The sequence below is a fragment of the Aspergillus chevalieri genome, chromosome 3 (assembly GCF_016861735.1).
Source record: "Aspergillus chevalieri M1 DNA, chromosome 3, nearly complete sequence".
In the NCBI taxonomy this organism is placed as follows: Eukaryota; Fungi; Ascomycota; class Eurotiomycetes; order Eurotiales; family Aspergillaceae; genus Aspergillus; species Aspergillus chevalieri.
In genome coordinates, this window is record NC_057364.1 from 2,571,142 (window position 1) to 2,587,875 (window position 16,734).

General features: G+C 49.9%; 4 protein-coding genes across 4 annotated transcripts; 3 read left to right on the forward strand and 1 right to left on the reverse strand.

Annotated features, from left to right (window-relative positions):
• Window positions 1–3,860: 3,860 nt before the first annotated feature.
• On the forward strand, window positions 3,861–6,321 carry ACHE_30902S (La domain family; the record flags this gene model as incomplete). Its single annotated transcript, XM_043277571.1, has 4 exons — window positions 3,861–4,548; window positions 4,676–5,714; window positions 5,767–6,217; window positions 6,313–6,321. The coding sequence occupies 4 exons, from the start codon at window positions 3,861–3,863 to the stop codon at window positions 6,319–6,321; spliced, it is 2,187 nt and encodes a 728-aa protein (XP_043135437.1).
• A 1,649-nt stretch (window positions 6,322–7,970) lies between these two features.
• On the forward strand, window positions 7,971–9,258 carry ACHE_30903S (SPFH domain-containing protein; the record flags this gene model as incomplete). The annotated part of the gene is made up of 2 exons (XM_043277572.1): window positions 7,971–8,455; window positions 8,517–9,258. 2 exons carry the CDS (start codon window positions 7,971–7,973, stop codon window positions 9,256–9,258), a joined length of 1,227 nt encoding a protein of 408 aa, XP_043135438.1.
• Window positions 9,259–9,873: 615 nt separating this feature from the next.
• On the reverse strand, window positions 9,874–11,349 carry ACHE_30904A (uncharacterized protein; the record flags this gene model as incomplete). The annotated part of the gene is made up of 6 exons (XM_043277573.1): window positions 9,874–9,924; window positions 9,962–10,159; window positions 10,213–10,427; window positions 10,487–10,627; window positions 10,680–11,098; window positions 11,168–11,349. The coding sequence occupies 6 exons, from the start codon at window positions 11,347–11,349 to the stop codon at window positions 9,874–9,876; spliced, it is 1,206 nt and encodes a 401-aa protein (XP_043135439.1).
• Window positions 11,350–14,587: 3,238 nt separating this feature from the next.
• ACHE_30905S (AMP-binding enzyme domain protein) lies at window positions 14,588–16,340 on the forward strand (the record flags this gene model as incomplete). The annotated part of the gene is made up of 2 exons (XM_043277574.1): window positions 14,588–14,827; window positions 14,877–16,340. The coding sequence occupies 2 exons, from the start codon at window positions 14,588–14,590 to the stop codon at window positions 16,338–16,340; spliced, it is 1,704 nt and encodes a 567-aa protein (XP_043135440.1).
• Window positions 16,341–16,734: the final 394 nt, after the last annotated feature.

The window sequence follows — 16,734 nt, forward strand, 5'->3', positions numbered from 1 at the left end:
GGCTGATTGCAAGCCTGTGAGCACACCCATTGGCCCGAGCATTAAATTGGAAGCGCCGGATAGCTCACTGCTTGGACGAGCTGAGCATAAGCTATTTCGGAGACTAATTGGGCGGTTGATTTTCTTGGTGATAGCCACACGGCCGGACATCGCTTTTGCAGTCAATCAACTGTCTCAATACCTCGCGGAGCCAAGGAAGGTCCATTTGGCAGCGGCCAAGCATGTGCTTCGATATGTGAAAGGCACCATGGGCTATGGCCTAACGTTTGGTGCAAAGGGGAGTCCAAAAGGGTTATATGCATATGCTGATTCCGCGTACGCTAATTCAGCAAAGAACCGGTCGACTACTGGTTTCATTTTCTTTATTAATGGCACGCCAATCACCTGGTCGAGCAGAAAGCAATCGGTTACTGCACAGAGCTCGACGGAAGCTGAATATATGGCCGTATCGGAGGCAGCCAAACAAGCGGTTTGGATTAGACATTTCCTATATGCAATAGGAAAGGGATCCATTTATCGTGACGCTCCGACTACCATTTATGAGGACAACCAGGGCGCCATAAAGATTGCTGACAACCCAATCAATCACCCAAAGACGAAGCATATAGCCGTACGATACCATGCCATCCGGGACCACATAGGTAATGGGGAGATCTGCCTTGAGCACCTCTCTACCGACAAGATGATTGCCGATGGCTTGACGAAGGTTACCAACCATGCTAGTCAAGGACGGTTGGTTGAAGACCTGGGGCTCGCTTAATTAAGCGAGAAAAGAGAATTCAACATCTATGAGAAGTTGAAGCGTGCGTCCAACCGCCGCTTATCAAATTGCCAGATATTGTTTTTGATTGATTTGAATATGCGGCGATTGAACGAAGGGGAGTGATGAGGATCGATCGGATAAATAGTTGGCCCGAGTAGCGAGGTCAGGAGATTCTTATAGTCAACGTGTGCACACATATTGTAGATTAAGCACTCAATCAGCTACATACGCGCATACACGTTCGATAGACAATATAGCTCTACCTTCCGCTGGTCCTCTCCATATAGACCTCGTTAGTCCGGAATAAATCGACTCCCGATTTCCCTTCTGAGCTACGATCCGAGAGACCCCGTTTCAGTTAGTACCCAGCGGGTCACGTGCCTCACCGCCCTCGCTTTCTGCCCGGTAGTTATATAGTTAGCTGAGCCGATAGACCACCCATCCAATCAACGACGCTTGCACACTAAAAGAAATATATCGCAGATATTAGTACACCGAACCTCCGAAGACCCCCGACCTACCATTCAGAGTTTAGTTTCCTCTACGCCCGGGGGTTCTCCGTTCTCCAGCAGCGTCAGCCCTAGTAAGGTAAAACCCGGACCACGAACTAGACAAATAAACCACGCGGTTTAAGCGATTATTCCAGCCCCATTTAATTCGTACAGTAGCGCCCGGGCCACGGATAACGGCTGCCAGGGTCATGTGATGACTGACAGGGTACGGTGCATTCCTGGTATTACATAGGACGGTACGGGGAGTAATTTAGATGGTAACTGCTGGCTTCTCGTTGGCTGAGCGCACGCAGGTACATGCTTGTACATGGCCATGCCTGTACAATGCTCAATACAGTTCCTGGCTGCTGATGTGGCTGGCTAGCTGTCTGAGATAAGAAGCATTTCTATTTTGAAACCCACATACCTTTGTTACTGTACTGTAGCTTGACTCGGTGGTTGTTCATTTCCGAGACAGTGAAGGACCGCACGTGAAGGGATGCCGGTACCATTATTGTATTTTGGTCTACAGGCAGGTCTAAAATAGAACCAAGCATGTGCATAGTGGCGAGTACAAGAATCCGCGCATAGTATTCAATGTATACATACATACATACATATATATCCAAGCGGTCTACCTTGCTTTTCGCCTTGATCAGTACTATGCGACAGGATTGTGCTGAATGTATCTATGAGGTATCGGTATTACCGGTATTCTGACGTACGTGCGTCTATGCTTTGGATAACAGTCGGATCGTGGACTCCGGTACAAGGAATTGGCATGAAAGTATCAATTTCTTTACATAAATCAGTACGGCATTTGGTTCAGGACAACCAATCTTCAGATTACTCATGGTAGTGGTTAGATCGGTGGAATGTACTACTTGTATATATGCGTGGTAATAGCACTCCCACCCAAATGGCCGGGACAGTCCCCTCATTGTTCTTATTATTCTGCATGATACGGAGTACAGCATAGAGAGATTAAAGTGACGACAAGAAAAGTACCTGGATAGAAGCATAGGGTCCCTTGACAATGCAATTGCCGGCAATGACTGCAATGTACGGTTATATAATTCAGGAACATGAATATTTGATACTAGAGAAAAGGTTCTCTAAGAGAGGTCAATAATACTATAATAACACTACTCTGGAGCACTAGCAATAAAATGGCAAAATGCATTAAATTGCGCTCTGTAGATGAGGGGCAGCCCCTCTATACTCCATGCAGTACTCTGTAGTCTGTACCTACAAGTAAAGTACACGGATAGAAGGAGACCCTAACCGGAAACATCCGCCGGCCGAATTGTGCGTGTTTTGGCTGTACTCTGTAATGAAAACGCTCCTGTTTCCCGCGCCAGCTTACCTAATGCCACCTCCATAACCGTGTATCCACGCACCCACAATACACACAGAAGAGGGACTTTTCACATTTGTACTTTGCCTACTCCATTTCCTACATAGTACGTCTTTTCCTGACTTCTTCTTTCTTCTTTCTTCTCTGCATCTTTTCCTCCCTTTATTTTCTCTTCTCTTCGCCTGTTGGCGTCTGTGTCGCCTGAAGTTCTGCCTGTCGGTGCTTCATTCCTCCATCTTCCGATCTCTCCTCTCGTCCTTCGCGGGATTTTTTTCTTGATCGGTCGATCCTCTATACACCCTCTCTGCTTTTTTCTTTCTCTTCTTACTAACGTGAGGTTAGTTGTTTATTCTGGTCGTTATTGACATCGCGTATCTGACTTCTCGTTGGACGTTCCAGAAAAAAGGAAGGAAAAAGGCCCATAAAAAAGTGTTCACCCACACCCACCCACACCCACAAAAAAATTATCGTTACCTCAAGGTCCGACTTCCACATTCACACACCCACCTCTCCTTCGTAACCGTCGTCTGGTGCCTCTTTAGCGCTTCTCGACTCCGTTCCGTCAAGGGGTTTCTTTCCAGTTGACCTCAAGGTACCTGTTGGATTCTCGGTAAAAAAAAATCGAAAGGCTCAGCGTGCTGCTCTCTCGTCCTTTCGAATCCCTATCCAACTACCACTCGTCGATACGTCCTCTCGGAACTACCGAACGTCTCTCGAACGAGCCCATTGTCGTCTGTGTGCGCGCGTCAGCTTTGACAATCCGTGGGCAGGAATAACGACCCGGATAACCACGAGTTCGTTGTACGAAAGTCTGTTTACCCAGACTGCGCCTCCCGTCGTCTCGCCCATCCTTCACACGTTCAAAACAACAATCATTCAAGCGCTTAGACCGATGCGATCCGCGTGCTAGATACGCCCTTCGTACCGAGATTTAGCTACACATCGTTCACACGAATACTCGCGTGCTATCCAGCCTCGACCTGGTGAAGGATCGATACTTTGTCTACAATCTGCAACTGTGTGGGAGTGTTTCTCCATTACCACGGGAAGTTGCAGTTGGTGGGGTTATAAGTAGGAGGAAGCTGATTCTTGTCTGACTTCCACTGCTGTTGGTGAATTCTCGCCGCCCTTTTTCATTTTCCTGGATTGCCAAGGGACAGCCAACGTTCTCTGGCAGAACAGTTCCCTTTTCGTATCTAGAACGGATATACTTGATTATCTTTCGCCAACACTTCAGAAAGTGAAAACAATGGCCGCCACATTTTCCTACGCCCAAGCAGCAAAGGGCTTGCCGGCAACACAATCGCCCGCCTCGAAACCTGAGGAGCAAAATACCGATTCCAGTGCGCAAGCGAACGAGGCCCCTGCGACTACCGAAACGGATGCTCCTGCTGAGGCAGAGAAGACCATCGCCCCTAGTGACAAGGAAGCGGAACCCGCTGCGGCCGCCAACGCCAACCAGACCATCTCCGGGATGTCCTCTCCCAGTGTTGCCAACTCGTCCACCACCGCACCAAAGGACGAAGACTCGAATACAGTGAACGGTTCCTCGGAGTCGACATGGGACAAGCAGTCCCAAGTATCAGGAGCTGAGAAGCCCACAGAAGAGGCCAATGAGAAGAAGGATGAGAAGAAGGATGAGAAGAAGGATGAGAAGAAGGATGTCCCACCAAAGGAGCTCAAGGCAGCCCCTCTGCCCTCTGTCAATGTTTGGCAGCAAAGAAAAGAAGCACAAGAGGCCAAGGCCAAAGCTGTGGCGGCTTCGAAACCCGCTTCTAGCAAGACTGGTGCTTCCAAGACTGCATCAGCGGCGTCTTCGACAACGGGCGAACCCCAGCAGGAGCTGCCCAAAGCAGCATTGAAGAAGAAGGGAGCAGATGGCGCGCCTGACGGTGCTAAGCGGAATAAGGCTGATGGAGCCAAGGGCCGCGATGAGGGTAAGTTTTGAGGAGTCGCGTTGATTTTTCTGCTGCAGATCCTTTTCGGGGAATTCATCGCAACGCTAGTTCCTACCGCTTCGGGTCTATTATTTTCTTGACACCAGTAAACTGACAGGCTCTACAGATGTACCTCCAGTGGCCGATGCTTCGATGTGGCCCACACCCCAGGTTGCCCAGGGTGAGGAGAAGAAGAAGGCTCAGGAGAAGCTCGAAAAGGCCGACAAGACTGAAAAGACCGAGAAGAGCGCTGGTGGCCGCCATGGCAAGGAGAAATGGATGCCCGTTCCCTACGTGCCCAGCGCAGTCTTCAACACCCCGCTTCCGACTGCTGGTGCTCGCAGAGGTGGCCGTGTCGCACGAGGTGGAAGGGAGGCTGGTCGTCACGGTCCTCATGGCGCCGCTGCCGCCGCCGCCGCCGCCGAGAAGACTGCTTCGAACCAAGCCTCTCAGGGTGCCGCCAAGCAGACGGCTTCCGAGCCCAACACTAGCCGGGCCAACTCTTTCCCTTCGAAACGATCCAACAGCGCTGAGGCTCCTGTCGGTGCTCCCGACTCGCGCAAGGGCGCTGACCGGAGCCGTGGCCCCAAGGGAGCGGACGAGACAAACGTTGGCAAGCAGGTCAACGGAGACTCATTCCCCCGTCATGGCAAGGGTTTCTCGAGAAACCATGAGTCTGCCCACAAGGGTGACAGGACTCCTCTGTCCGTTGATCCCCAGGCCCGCAATGGTGTGACCCAGGACCGCCGCTTTGAGAATGGACCCAAGTCCGCTGACTTTGGTGGTTTCCACGCCGATCGCGAGAACCACCACCACAACCACCACCGGGAGCGTGGTGACTCGCGTCCCGAGCGCGGACGGGGTGGTTCTCACCGGGGACGCGGTGGCCACTCGGGACATGGCTCGCAAGCCCCCTTCTACAACCCGATGCAGCACTCCTTCGTTCACCCCAAGTCGTTTGGTTACAACAAGAGCATGAACAACCGCGTTCCTTTGCGGTCTCCCTCGCTGCCTAACTCGGCTATGTATGGTGTCTACCCCTTCCCTGCCGACATCAACACCATGTATGCCGCCTATCAGCCTATGCCCGCCGGCCCCATGACGGCATTCCCCTACCAGCCATACATGGAGCCTTTCTCTCTTATGAGCATGATTTCGATGCAACTGTGAGTTCTTTCCATCTTTACCAAATTAACATTGATTCTAACAAGACGACAGTGAATACTACTTCTCCGTTGACAACCTGTGCAAGGACTTGTTCCTCCGGAAGCACATGGACTCGCAAGGATTCGTTGCATTGAACTTCATTTCCAACTTCAAGCGGATCAAGACTCTGACCGAGGACTATGAACTCCTTCGCCACGTCTCGCGTCAACTTCGCAATGTCGAGCACTACATCGGCGAAGACGGCGTCGACCGATTGCGCCCAAGAGAGCACTGGGCGCAGTGGGTTTTCCCGATTGACCAGCGTGACCCCTCTGCTCAGAGCGAAGGACCCCCTCCGTCGCGAGTTGAGAACTCGCCGGCCCAGAACCACGTCGAGGGAGCTGTTAACGGTGTGAGCCACCACCATTCGTTGCCAAATGGCACTTCGAAAACATCTTTATCCTCGGCGGCCCCGGAGTTCTCGCCTTCCAAGCCTGTGGCCCCGCAGAATGAGGTTGCAAATGTATGTTCCATTATTTCCCAGTTACGGCAAAGACCAAAAATTCCTGATTTTTTTCAATCTCGTTTTGTAATATATTACTAACGGTTTGCAAACAGGCGAACTAAACATAGAAACGGCTCCCTTCTTCTCTTCGCCTGGGATGTCGGCGTCCGGTGATTTTCACCAAGTGACAGTTTCCGACAGTCCGCCGATTTTTCGACGCGAAGAAGCGATATTACCTATAAAAATCGTTCGAAACTTGTTCACGAATCATATGCTTTTCGAAAAAGAGTTCTTGTGAAACGAATTCTTTTTTCACCGCGATCCGACACGGTGATCATGACATACGTTCTGTACCAATTCTGGTCGCGATTTTTGGTTCAAAAATTTCAACGCACAAATGTACAATGAGTTTAGGAGTTTAGCGTTTGACGATTACTTGTACGATGCTCCAGCAACGGGTTCAACAGGCTGATTCGTTTTATGATGCTTCTTGCGACGAGGCTTTGTCACGATATTGTTGGAGATTTGGCCTAAACCCACGAAGCAGGATGATAGGATGGTTCTGCTTTACGTTCAACCTGCTAAAGTGGAGTTCAATGCAAAGAAACCGCAAAAAGATCGACTGTGTGCTCGATGCTAGCTTGACAGCCGAGCTGGAAAAGTGATTTTTGTTTCTGACTTTTCTTTTACCCTATTTTCTCTTCTCTTTACCATTTTATTTCATTGTTTGTTGTCGCCTTTTCGTGCGATTTTATGATTTTGCATCATGTTTGAGTCTCCGTTTTTTTGCATTTACCTTCTCTCAAGTGGTCGAGATGCAATTGTCGCCGTACAGCAGATTGCGATATGATGCGCACTCCACGTCTCGGCTACTTCTTGTTTCTTCTATCTTGTTCTTTTGTTCAGCTACGGGGGGGGTTCCTAAAAATTCGTTCCAGGAGTCCGGGCATGCTCTGCTGGCAGTGTCTTCAAGTCCGACGCTTGCTTTGACAGTATGCCGGACCCCAAAAATTGTTCTTTTTTTTTTCTTTCAACGACCATAGAGATCCGGATTTTCGTTTTGCTTAATATTCTGCGGCCACGTCTATTTTCTTCTTTTTTACTACATTTTGATATTAGTACGAGCATGAAACGAAAAAGGAAAAAAAAAAACCTTGAAAACACGATTCTTTTCTCACTTTGTCAGGTGCCCTGACTTGATTCTACCGGCATGATAATAGGGACTGCGTCCTATGGCAGAGTCGCGTCCACTCACATCTTCTAGTCTCCTTTACGACTCGCACCGGCGTTGATGGTCTTTCGGAGCGGGCTTGGGCTACCTTATTCTATTTCTTTCTAATTATCTTCCTCATCTTGCATAGTACGGGTATCGGCTTACTTTTGGAAAGTAACGCGATGTGCATACCATGGATAAATTGCTTGTCTATGGGACTATTAGTGGCTTGGAATACGGCTCGGATACGGTTCGTTCACTTGTTTAGATTTCTTTGGCAGTCTGAATATATAGTTCTGCATTGCTTCTTCCATCGTAGTCAACAAATATGTATTCTGTAGTGAAGAATGAGATTCGGAGAAAACATATCACCGAATATTTATGCCTTGGGCAACAAACATGCTTTGACCAATCAGAACTCGCAGGTGAATGACATCGGACAGCTTCGACTTCCTTCCCCAACAGGCAAACCCGCTGCGACTGAATTTCCCCCTGCAAGCTATTCCTCTTGTATTCTCTCGCCACTACCAAACTATCACCTATCCGTTCGTTGTCACGATGGAGGTGGCCCTCAGACAGCCAGCACGGCTGCTCCAAACCCCCTCTAACCGTCTCGTCCGTCAACCGCAGAGCCTCCGCCTTTACACCACCCTCAACCGCACCCCACGACCACGCCATGTTTCCACAACCCCACGGAGAACCGCACCCGAATCGTCCCTCTTCAGCCTAGGATCCGGCTCCGGCGGCCACGGTGGGATTCCTACCACCTACTTCGCGAACCGCACCTCTCTCCCCGCGAACACGGTCATCCGCTTCGTGCCCCAGCAAACAGCATGGATTGTCGAGCGCATGGGGAAGTTCCACCGGATTCTGGAGCCTGGGTTGGCGGTGTTAATTCCATTCTTGGATCGGATTGCGTATGTGAAGAGTCTGAAGGAGTCGGCAATTGAGATTCCGAGTCAGAATGCTATTACCGCGGATAATGTGACGTTGGAATTGGATGGGGTGTTATATACCAGGGTTTTTGATGCTTTCAAGGCTAGGTATGTTTCTTGACCTGTTTGCATCGGTGAGAGGGGTTGGCTAATACATGGGGCCGGTTAGTTATGGCGTTGAAGATGCGGAATACGCTATCACCCAGCTTGCACAGACGACGATGCGTTCCGAGATCGGTCAGCTTACTCTCGACCACGTCCTGAAAGAGCGGACAACTTTGAACGCCAATATCACTCAAGCGATTAACGAAGCAGCCAGGGAGTGGGGCGTTGTTTGCCTGCGTTATGAAATTCGCGATATCCACGCCCCCGAAGGGGTGGTCTCCGCCATGCACCGCCAAGTCACAGCTGAGCGTTCGAAGCGTGCAGAGATCCTCGACTCGGAAGGTCAACGGCAGAGCGCCATCAACATTGCCGAAGGTCGCAAGCAATCCGTCATCCTCGAATCCGAGGCGAAGCGTGCAGAGAATATCAACCATGCTGCTGGTGAGGCAGAAGCCATCTTGCTGAGGGCACAGGCTACCGCTCGCGGAATCGAGGCCGTTGCCAAGTCGATCGAGGAAGGCAAGGAGAATGCTCACGGAGCGGTCAGTCTTAGCGTTGCAGAGAAGTACGTTGACGCGTTCTCGAAGCTGGCTCGTGAGGGTACAGCGGTCGTTGTGCCGGGGAATGTCGGTGACCTTGGTGGTATGATTGCCAACGCCATGGCGGTGTATGGTAAGGTCAACGAGGGTCAGGCGAAATCGATTGCTGCAAAGGCCATCGGCGTGCAGGAGCAGACGTCGAACGAAGCTCCTCGCGAGAACTCGGAGGACACCTCGAATCAGCAAGATGATTCCTTGAAACAATGAAAGATATGGACCTAGAGTGTACTCTGGGGAATGACTCTTTTTTACCCTTTCATTTCTTTCATGTTGCTTATATCCCAACTTTACGGCATTTTTCTTTTTCTTTTTTTTTCATTGATTCACGGTTCTAAAATAGCGTTTTACACTGTACTCTTATGATTGGTTCGCTTCTTGCTATTTTAGAAGGGCGAAGAGCATCTCACCTCTGTTTGCTTAGGTTTGCTAGCATGGTGTACATAACGTACAATTCGAATGGGAGTAGTCTAGCTACTACGTCTATTGATATCGTCTTGCCTCGTAACAATATCAATCAAACATTCGCTAAGATAACTAAATCCACACTTGACCTCGCTTTAAATACAGTTATGCAGTAGTAGCAGCACATGAAAAACTAGCACTACTCGAATCATCATGAATAGCCTTGCCAGAACTATACAAACCAAGACCACACTGAACTCGTTAGCCATGATGATCACAACAAGGAAGGAAGAAAGACATACCATAATAATACCAATACACGTACAAGTCAGATTGACAAAAGTCAAGAGAATTTTCCTCGGCGAAGAGAACCATAATCCCTTATTCATATATAACCAGAATATACCCGGGAGACCGAAACTAAACCAGCTGGCGAAGAGTGCCGTCTTTTACCATAATCAGCCAGGTAATCTACAAGTATTAATATGGTAGGATGAGACGGGCTTACCATAAGACTGAGAAGATTGCTGAACACCGGAATCGCCTCTGCAATGATCCACGCGATGACCCAGAGAGCCACCGCGACCCCAATCCACGATCCAACGGCCGTGAAATCCCGCTTGTGCATTCTGTCTGTACCCGCGAAGATGCGCGTATAAATTGATTTGCAGGCGATGTGACCGCTTATAACGCCAGCGATCACAATCTGCGGAGTCAGTGATATCTTTGTTGGTACTCCAGGGTGATACGGAAACGTACAGTCGGTAGCGCAAGACCATACGCAATCTTCGAAATTAGTGGACTTGCTGAGCCGAGGGCCGGAGAAGCGACGCTGTCGCCGGCGTAGCAGTATATAACCACCGCTGCCACGAGGTACAGGGTGATATCGATGCATTGCAGCAAGGTGAGAGCTTTGGGAAAGTCTCTGGGGTTTTTGAGTTCGGCAATCACGTTGAAGAAGATGTTGTGGCTTGCTGCTAGCTATCAGCTGTGGGTTTCCAGTAAGGGGTGCGGGTGGAGAGAGCAGACGGACCGTAAGACAAGGAGATGTTGAGGGCTGAGGTAAAACCGGTGACGAGGTTTGTTGGCACGGTTGCTGTGATGGATGGCTTGGGGTTCTGTATGGCGATTGCGATCATTGTGAGGAGGACCGCTGTGAAGATACTGATGAATGCTGTACCCTATTAGTTCTGTAGACCGACTAACCCTATGCCAGGGAGACTCACAAGCCAACGAAAGCCACGACATATTCTTCAACGTCCTGGGCAACGACAACCCCAACGACAGCACCAACCCCACAATCCCAAACACAATCGAGCAAGTCCCATGCACCGTAATCGTGTTCATAGCAACCGAAAATGTCAACAAATGACTCGCCATCAGAAAAACAAGATACAATATCTGTCCGCCGAATAGTATCTCTTTACCGAATTTCCCCATGAGGACCTCGCCTGCGTCCGCCATGCTGGAGATATGCGGGTATCGCCATTTCAGTTGGCCGATTACGTAGCCTGTGTACGAGGCTATTAGGCCTAGAGAGATGAGGATGATGATTGCTGGGGCGAGGCCGAGGCCTGCGACGGCGGCGGGGAGGGAGAGGATTCCGAGGGAGATGGTTTCGGCGACCATTAGGAGGCCACATTGCCTGCATGCGCGGAATATGATTAGCTTGATGTAGTATGTTTCAGTAGGGATGGTTGAAAGGGAACCATACCACCACTTCAAAGTCTTGTACTTGATCTCTGCATGCTCTTCATCACCAAAAACATCTTGGCGATAAGGTGCGGTTTCAGCTTTTTGGATGTCGTCGGGGAAAGGTGGATCTTGTATCTTCTGTTTGTCTTCCTGGCCGGCTTCCAGAGTAGTAGTGGGGTGTATATCCGGGGATTGACTCATACTGTATCTTCAATGGGCTCACAAGAGAGTGTAAATTGAAACAGCGAAAAGAAGAAAAAAAAAAAAAAAAGGAGGTGTAGCGAGAGGGGCATACATAACTGTGCAACATTCCGTAACTCGTGAGGGGAAAAGAAAGGAGGAGAGCCAGGATAGGGCAAAATCATGATTCGTATTTTCACATTGCGGATGGATTCCGGAGGGCTATCTTGATATCACCGTGCCTGGGGTCGTCAAGATACCCCAGATAAGCATAACTGATGACCGTCGGGATCGCATACTGACTTGATCGGGTAGACTGAGGGAATTATAATGATATACTCCACGCTTTACCCCAGATTCCGCACCCCAGACGGGGACGGCTCTCGGCTCTCCATACTGGATAATTCCCGGGGTTGGCTGACAGCATGCTGTTGACCTTGACTTCTTGATTCATTGACATAAAGCTATTACACATGGACTTGTTGGAGGACCAAGGGGGAAGGAGATGGAAGGGACTAGCCCTATTCCGGAATGACTTGCCTAGTATAGATTTGAGGCTTCCGAGATAGCATATCGATGATCGGAAGTGACTTCCTGCCCTTTGAGCGTGTACTTCGGAATCACCTGCTATCTAGTTACAAAATTAAGGGTTTTGATCCACATGAAGGTCTTTATATGCAATAGTATATTAGATAGACAATCTAGATCAGCAAACTGGGATTCAAAGGAAAGCTTAGAAGAAGGATTTGTCCCGCATAGCAGCCGATAATGAGATTGCAACCGCCAATTCCATACTCGTACGGCTGATACGTAACTGAAAGCCATAATATCTTGTTCCCATTATAAAGAATCCATTGGCGGTCGTATTGGATATTTGGCGTGTAGCGGAGCGCCGGGGGGCATGTGTTGTATTACTCATCGAAATGATGGAGCTGAGCCGAGCCCGCACCATAAGAACCCAGCACTATTCCAGTCCTCCAGTCCCAAAGCCAAACCATACGGCATGCGGTGAGGGTCGCTCTGTGCTGACCATCTGGTGAGAAACCGATTGAGTAGACGTCGGAAGGGTGATCAAGGGTATGGAGAACAGTCCCTGTCCTGCAGCCTCCGTTTCAAAGCAGAGAACATCCCCACCTAGGTCGTTGCTGATGGCAATTCGCTTCGCAGCACTTTTTACCTATCGCCTGATGCGATCAATCCATAGAATAGCCGAGGGTCATCGTCCGGGCGTGGTGAACGTTGAAGAAGCCTCGCCCGGTCACATTGCCCACAAGACTGCTGACCGGAGTATGCGAATAGTCGACTTGAAAAAGTATATCCTCTCTGATGGTCTCTGATAGAGGGCCGCTCCCGAGCTAGGCTTAAGTAACAATCTCTGTAGATAATCTGAGACTTCACTACCTCGGGATAGAAGGTCAGACTGCGTCTTGTAAGCCACAGCCCGAAGAGCAGCTGGAGCGACCCAGTAAACGCTTTTCGAGTGGAACCGCTCTCAGTGTCTTTCCCGTAATCATACTGCAAAATGCCCCCATGCTGGTCACTGGCCATGCTCAACACCACGTCGCCCAAGCGAATATCATGGTTTCCGCTCGGAGCAGCTCCTCCGATACTACGAGAAAATGATACTTGATCAAGGGAAATATCCGCGCCATATTAGTCGCTGCAATTGCGGCTGAGCTCTTGCCTTGACTTCCGGGAAGGCAGGCAATTGCCACATTGTGGCAGCTTAGTTCCCCGAGTATGTATATATCCGAGTCGTTTGGCTTGATTGATAAATTTGCATGCTCGCGGTCTAGTGCGTAGCGGACGGCGTTCATCTCGAATCCCAATGCGCAGATTATCCCGACTGTGTAGTCTTCATAACGCAAGCACATAGAGTCAGTCATGATAACATGGTATACATAATAGTGGAAACAGGGAATAAAGGCTCGCGTAGTGGAGCTTTGAAGAAATGAAAAGATATCTTATGAAACATATCGGACAGTTGTTCTGTATGCAGAATGGACAAGGCTGTGGAATATTCAGGCATAAATACGCTGACTATCTACTGTGTTAGCGTATACTTTGGGATCATTTATACTTTTGATGTTATTTTTTTAACAACTAGGTTTATCACAGAGCTCGAAAAATCGAGATCCGGGATGTCTTGAAGTGCTGTTCAAACATTGTTCTGACCTGGCGCGCGAAGGAAACGAATTTATGAGGTCCAGGGCCGCCCGCGCATGAAAGTATCCCTACAAAAGGTGAGTTGGATCGTGATATAAGTTGTGAATATGCATGGCACTGACGTTTTCCCCGCGGAAGCTATACAGCTATACACCTACGAGCCACTGGGCAATGTCTCGATGGCCGCGGTTTGGCAATTCTCCCCACTGTCACCAGGGCAGCTGCGGCATGTCGCTGATTACACGGGACTTCTCATGCAGCAGCTTTATCTTCTGCTGCACGATCAACGATCTCGCATCTTGGAAACCTCCGCACAGTCGCTGCCTTGGAAGTCCTAAAGCGGCCGCCGTGAAGTGGAGTCGAGTCAGCTCGGTGTTGATCGGATTCACCAGCAGTTAAGACCATCGTCAATTTATCTATAAGTTGTGGAAACAGAAGTAAGTCAAAGTGAATAACTCATGCTATGTCCAGATTGAAAGACAACAGAGCCGGTGTCCTTTACGGGTGCTGCAGAGGCCCATCTGAATTTGACAGCCATCATGGTCCGGACCGAGTCCCACCAGTCCTGAGCGGATCTGACCGTCATTGTCTTAGTTTCACGTGGATAATTTGTCCTTCGTGTCCCTCTACTTGACCAGGAATTGAATCCTGCGAGAGTCAATGACCTCGGATTCGTGGGCGATACTAAATTAGGGCCGACCCAGCGCCGCACAAGGTTGGGCCCAAAGACAGTGCCCATCATCCTTCATTACGAGGGAGAAGAAATAGTGGATTATGGATGCCTATAAGCTTCATCAGGGAGTGCTCGCCACAAATCACACGACATGGACTCAACGGAGCTTTATCAAGCCCATGTGAACTCCGCATCACAGTCACGGCATTGCACCAAAGTTTATGCGTGATAGGAGCTCCAAGGCTTAGGCAGGTATACAATATCGAGGGGGGTTATCATTGGTTTACGTGGCGGCGGAGCGCTGGATGGAATACCTATATTTAATCATCATCGCAGCGCGTTTCAACCGCTATTCTTTTATATGGTCACTGAAGTGCCTCACGTATACAGCCGTTCAACTAGTCGTCTAAGCGGTTGACCATGATTTTTGAGTCTAGGTTCCCTCTTCCTCCTGTACCCAGCACGGATGTATTCAACTACATCTTCCGCCATGGGCGACGTTCATACCCATGGAGTCGAGTGCTGTATCGAGACGACAAAGCAGGGGAAACGCTCACGTTAGCAGAGCTCGAAGAGAAAAGTCGACGCTTCGCCGATGTCATGCGCTCCGAGTATGATATCCAACCTAAAGATGTTGTCAGTATCCTCGCCAAAGATAGGGTATGTACAGTGGAATACTTTCATTCTTTGCCATTTTTAACCAGCACAGATTCAATATCCCATCGCTTACTTTGCGGCGCTGGCTGCCGGAGCCACTGTGGCTCTCATCCCCGTACAACAGGAAATGTCCGAGGCGGATATCGCCACTCGACTGCTAGAATCGCACGTCAAGCTGCTCATCACTGATAGCGACCTACTGGCCTTGGCCGAGGTATCGGCGAGCCTGGCTGATGCCATTCGTATAATTACATTGAATCACACGGAAGGCCAAGTTTGGGCGTCGCTGGAGACTCTACTTCCACGCGGACGACCTGATACTGACTTCTTCCGACTGAAATCCAGGGTTGAGGCCGCAGAATACGATGCCTTTCTCAATCGAACGAGCGGATCCACAGGCAAAGTCAAGTCGGTGTTGACAAGCCATGCGCACTTCATCGCCAGCATGGAGGGCACCATCGGTACGATACCAGATAACACAAATCCGAAACACGATGTGTGGCTCTCGCCGTTCTCGCTGGGATTCTTCATCAACGCCAAGCTGCACATGGGGCTCAACATCCTGCTGGGTATCCCCGTGGTCCTGATGCAAGGCAGCCTCGATGAAACCACAGTGGACGTGATCGGGCGCCACCGCATTACATTTCTGTTCCTCTCTCCGCCCGTTGCAGCCCGTTTGGCACGGGCTGACCTGCGCGGCGCGGGGGTGGATGTCAGCAGTGTCAAGTGGCTGCTCACGGCTGGCGCGCCGATGCACGAGAACCTGCGAAAGACGGTGTCGGAGCAGTTCAATGGCGTACATCTGGATTTGGAGTGGGGCACGTCAGAGACTATGCTGATTTCCATACAATGCAACGAGGAGTCGCGATGTGGCGGATTCAGCGGCACCCTGGTAAACGGCATACAGGCCAGAGTCATCAGCATGAGGACCGGACAAGATCTGGGACCCGGAGAGTCCGGGGAGATTCTCGTGCGCAATCAACTTTGTCGTTTCCGAGGCTACCAAGACAACGAGAAGGCCAATCGAGACTTCGATGAGGAGGGCTGGTTCCGCACGGGCGACTACGGTTATCTGGACAAGGACTGCAACGTCTTCATTGTTGACCGCATCAAAGAGCTCCTCAAGGTAGGCGAGGGGTATGGCACGCACATCTCGGCCGTGGAGCTTGAAGCGGTGGTTTTCGAGCATCCGGCCGTGGCCAGCGTCGTGGTTGTGAGTATTCGCAACGAGTTTACGCAATTGGACGAGCCATATGCGTTTGTCATCCCCAAGCCTGGGTATGTCCGGAGGCGGCAACTTCTAATAAAGCTGGAGCAGGAGATCCTGGAGTTTGCTAACACCAGGCTGACGGGGCTGAGGAGGTTGACTGGCGGGGTCCGGTGTCTGTCGCATTTTCCTACCACAGGATTCAAGATCAATCGCAGGGCGCTTAAGCAAATGGGCCATGCGGCATCTGTGCAGATGGCGAATGGAATGGCTCTTCCGGCGGTGCAAGCTCCTGTACAATCTGTATGATGCTGTCTTTCGACTATCTTACTACTCGTATACAAATTCTTTTAACTCTGAAGAAGGCCAATCGCTACCTCCTGCATTCAATTTTGTTCTACTGCATGAAAAGATTTGGTGCATTTGAACGTACTCCTAATGAGGTGGTAGACCCCATGTAGGTGGCTATGCTGCTTAGCACAAAGTACCTTAAGGCTTATCTTGTGTTTATTAGAGTAAGACATCTCGTATTCGGCTACGAAGAGGATGGGGCCCCTGCTTTAGACTGTCATGTCTTTTTTCTTGTTGTCTGCTGCCCATAACCCTCCACTGATGAATAAAAACAGGTCTAAAGGAATCCAGGTTGTTGTCGCTGCCTCTGCAGAATCTGCCCGAGTCCACCATAAATGGACACTCTCGTACC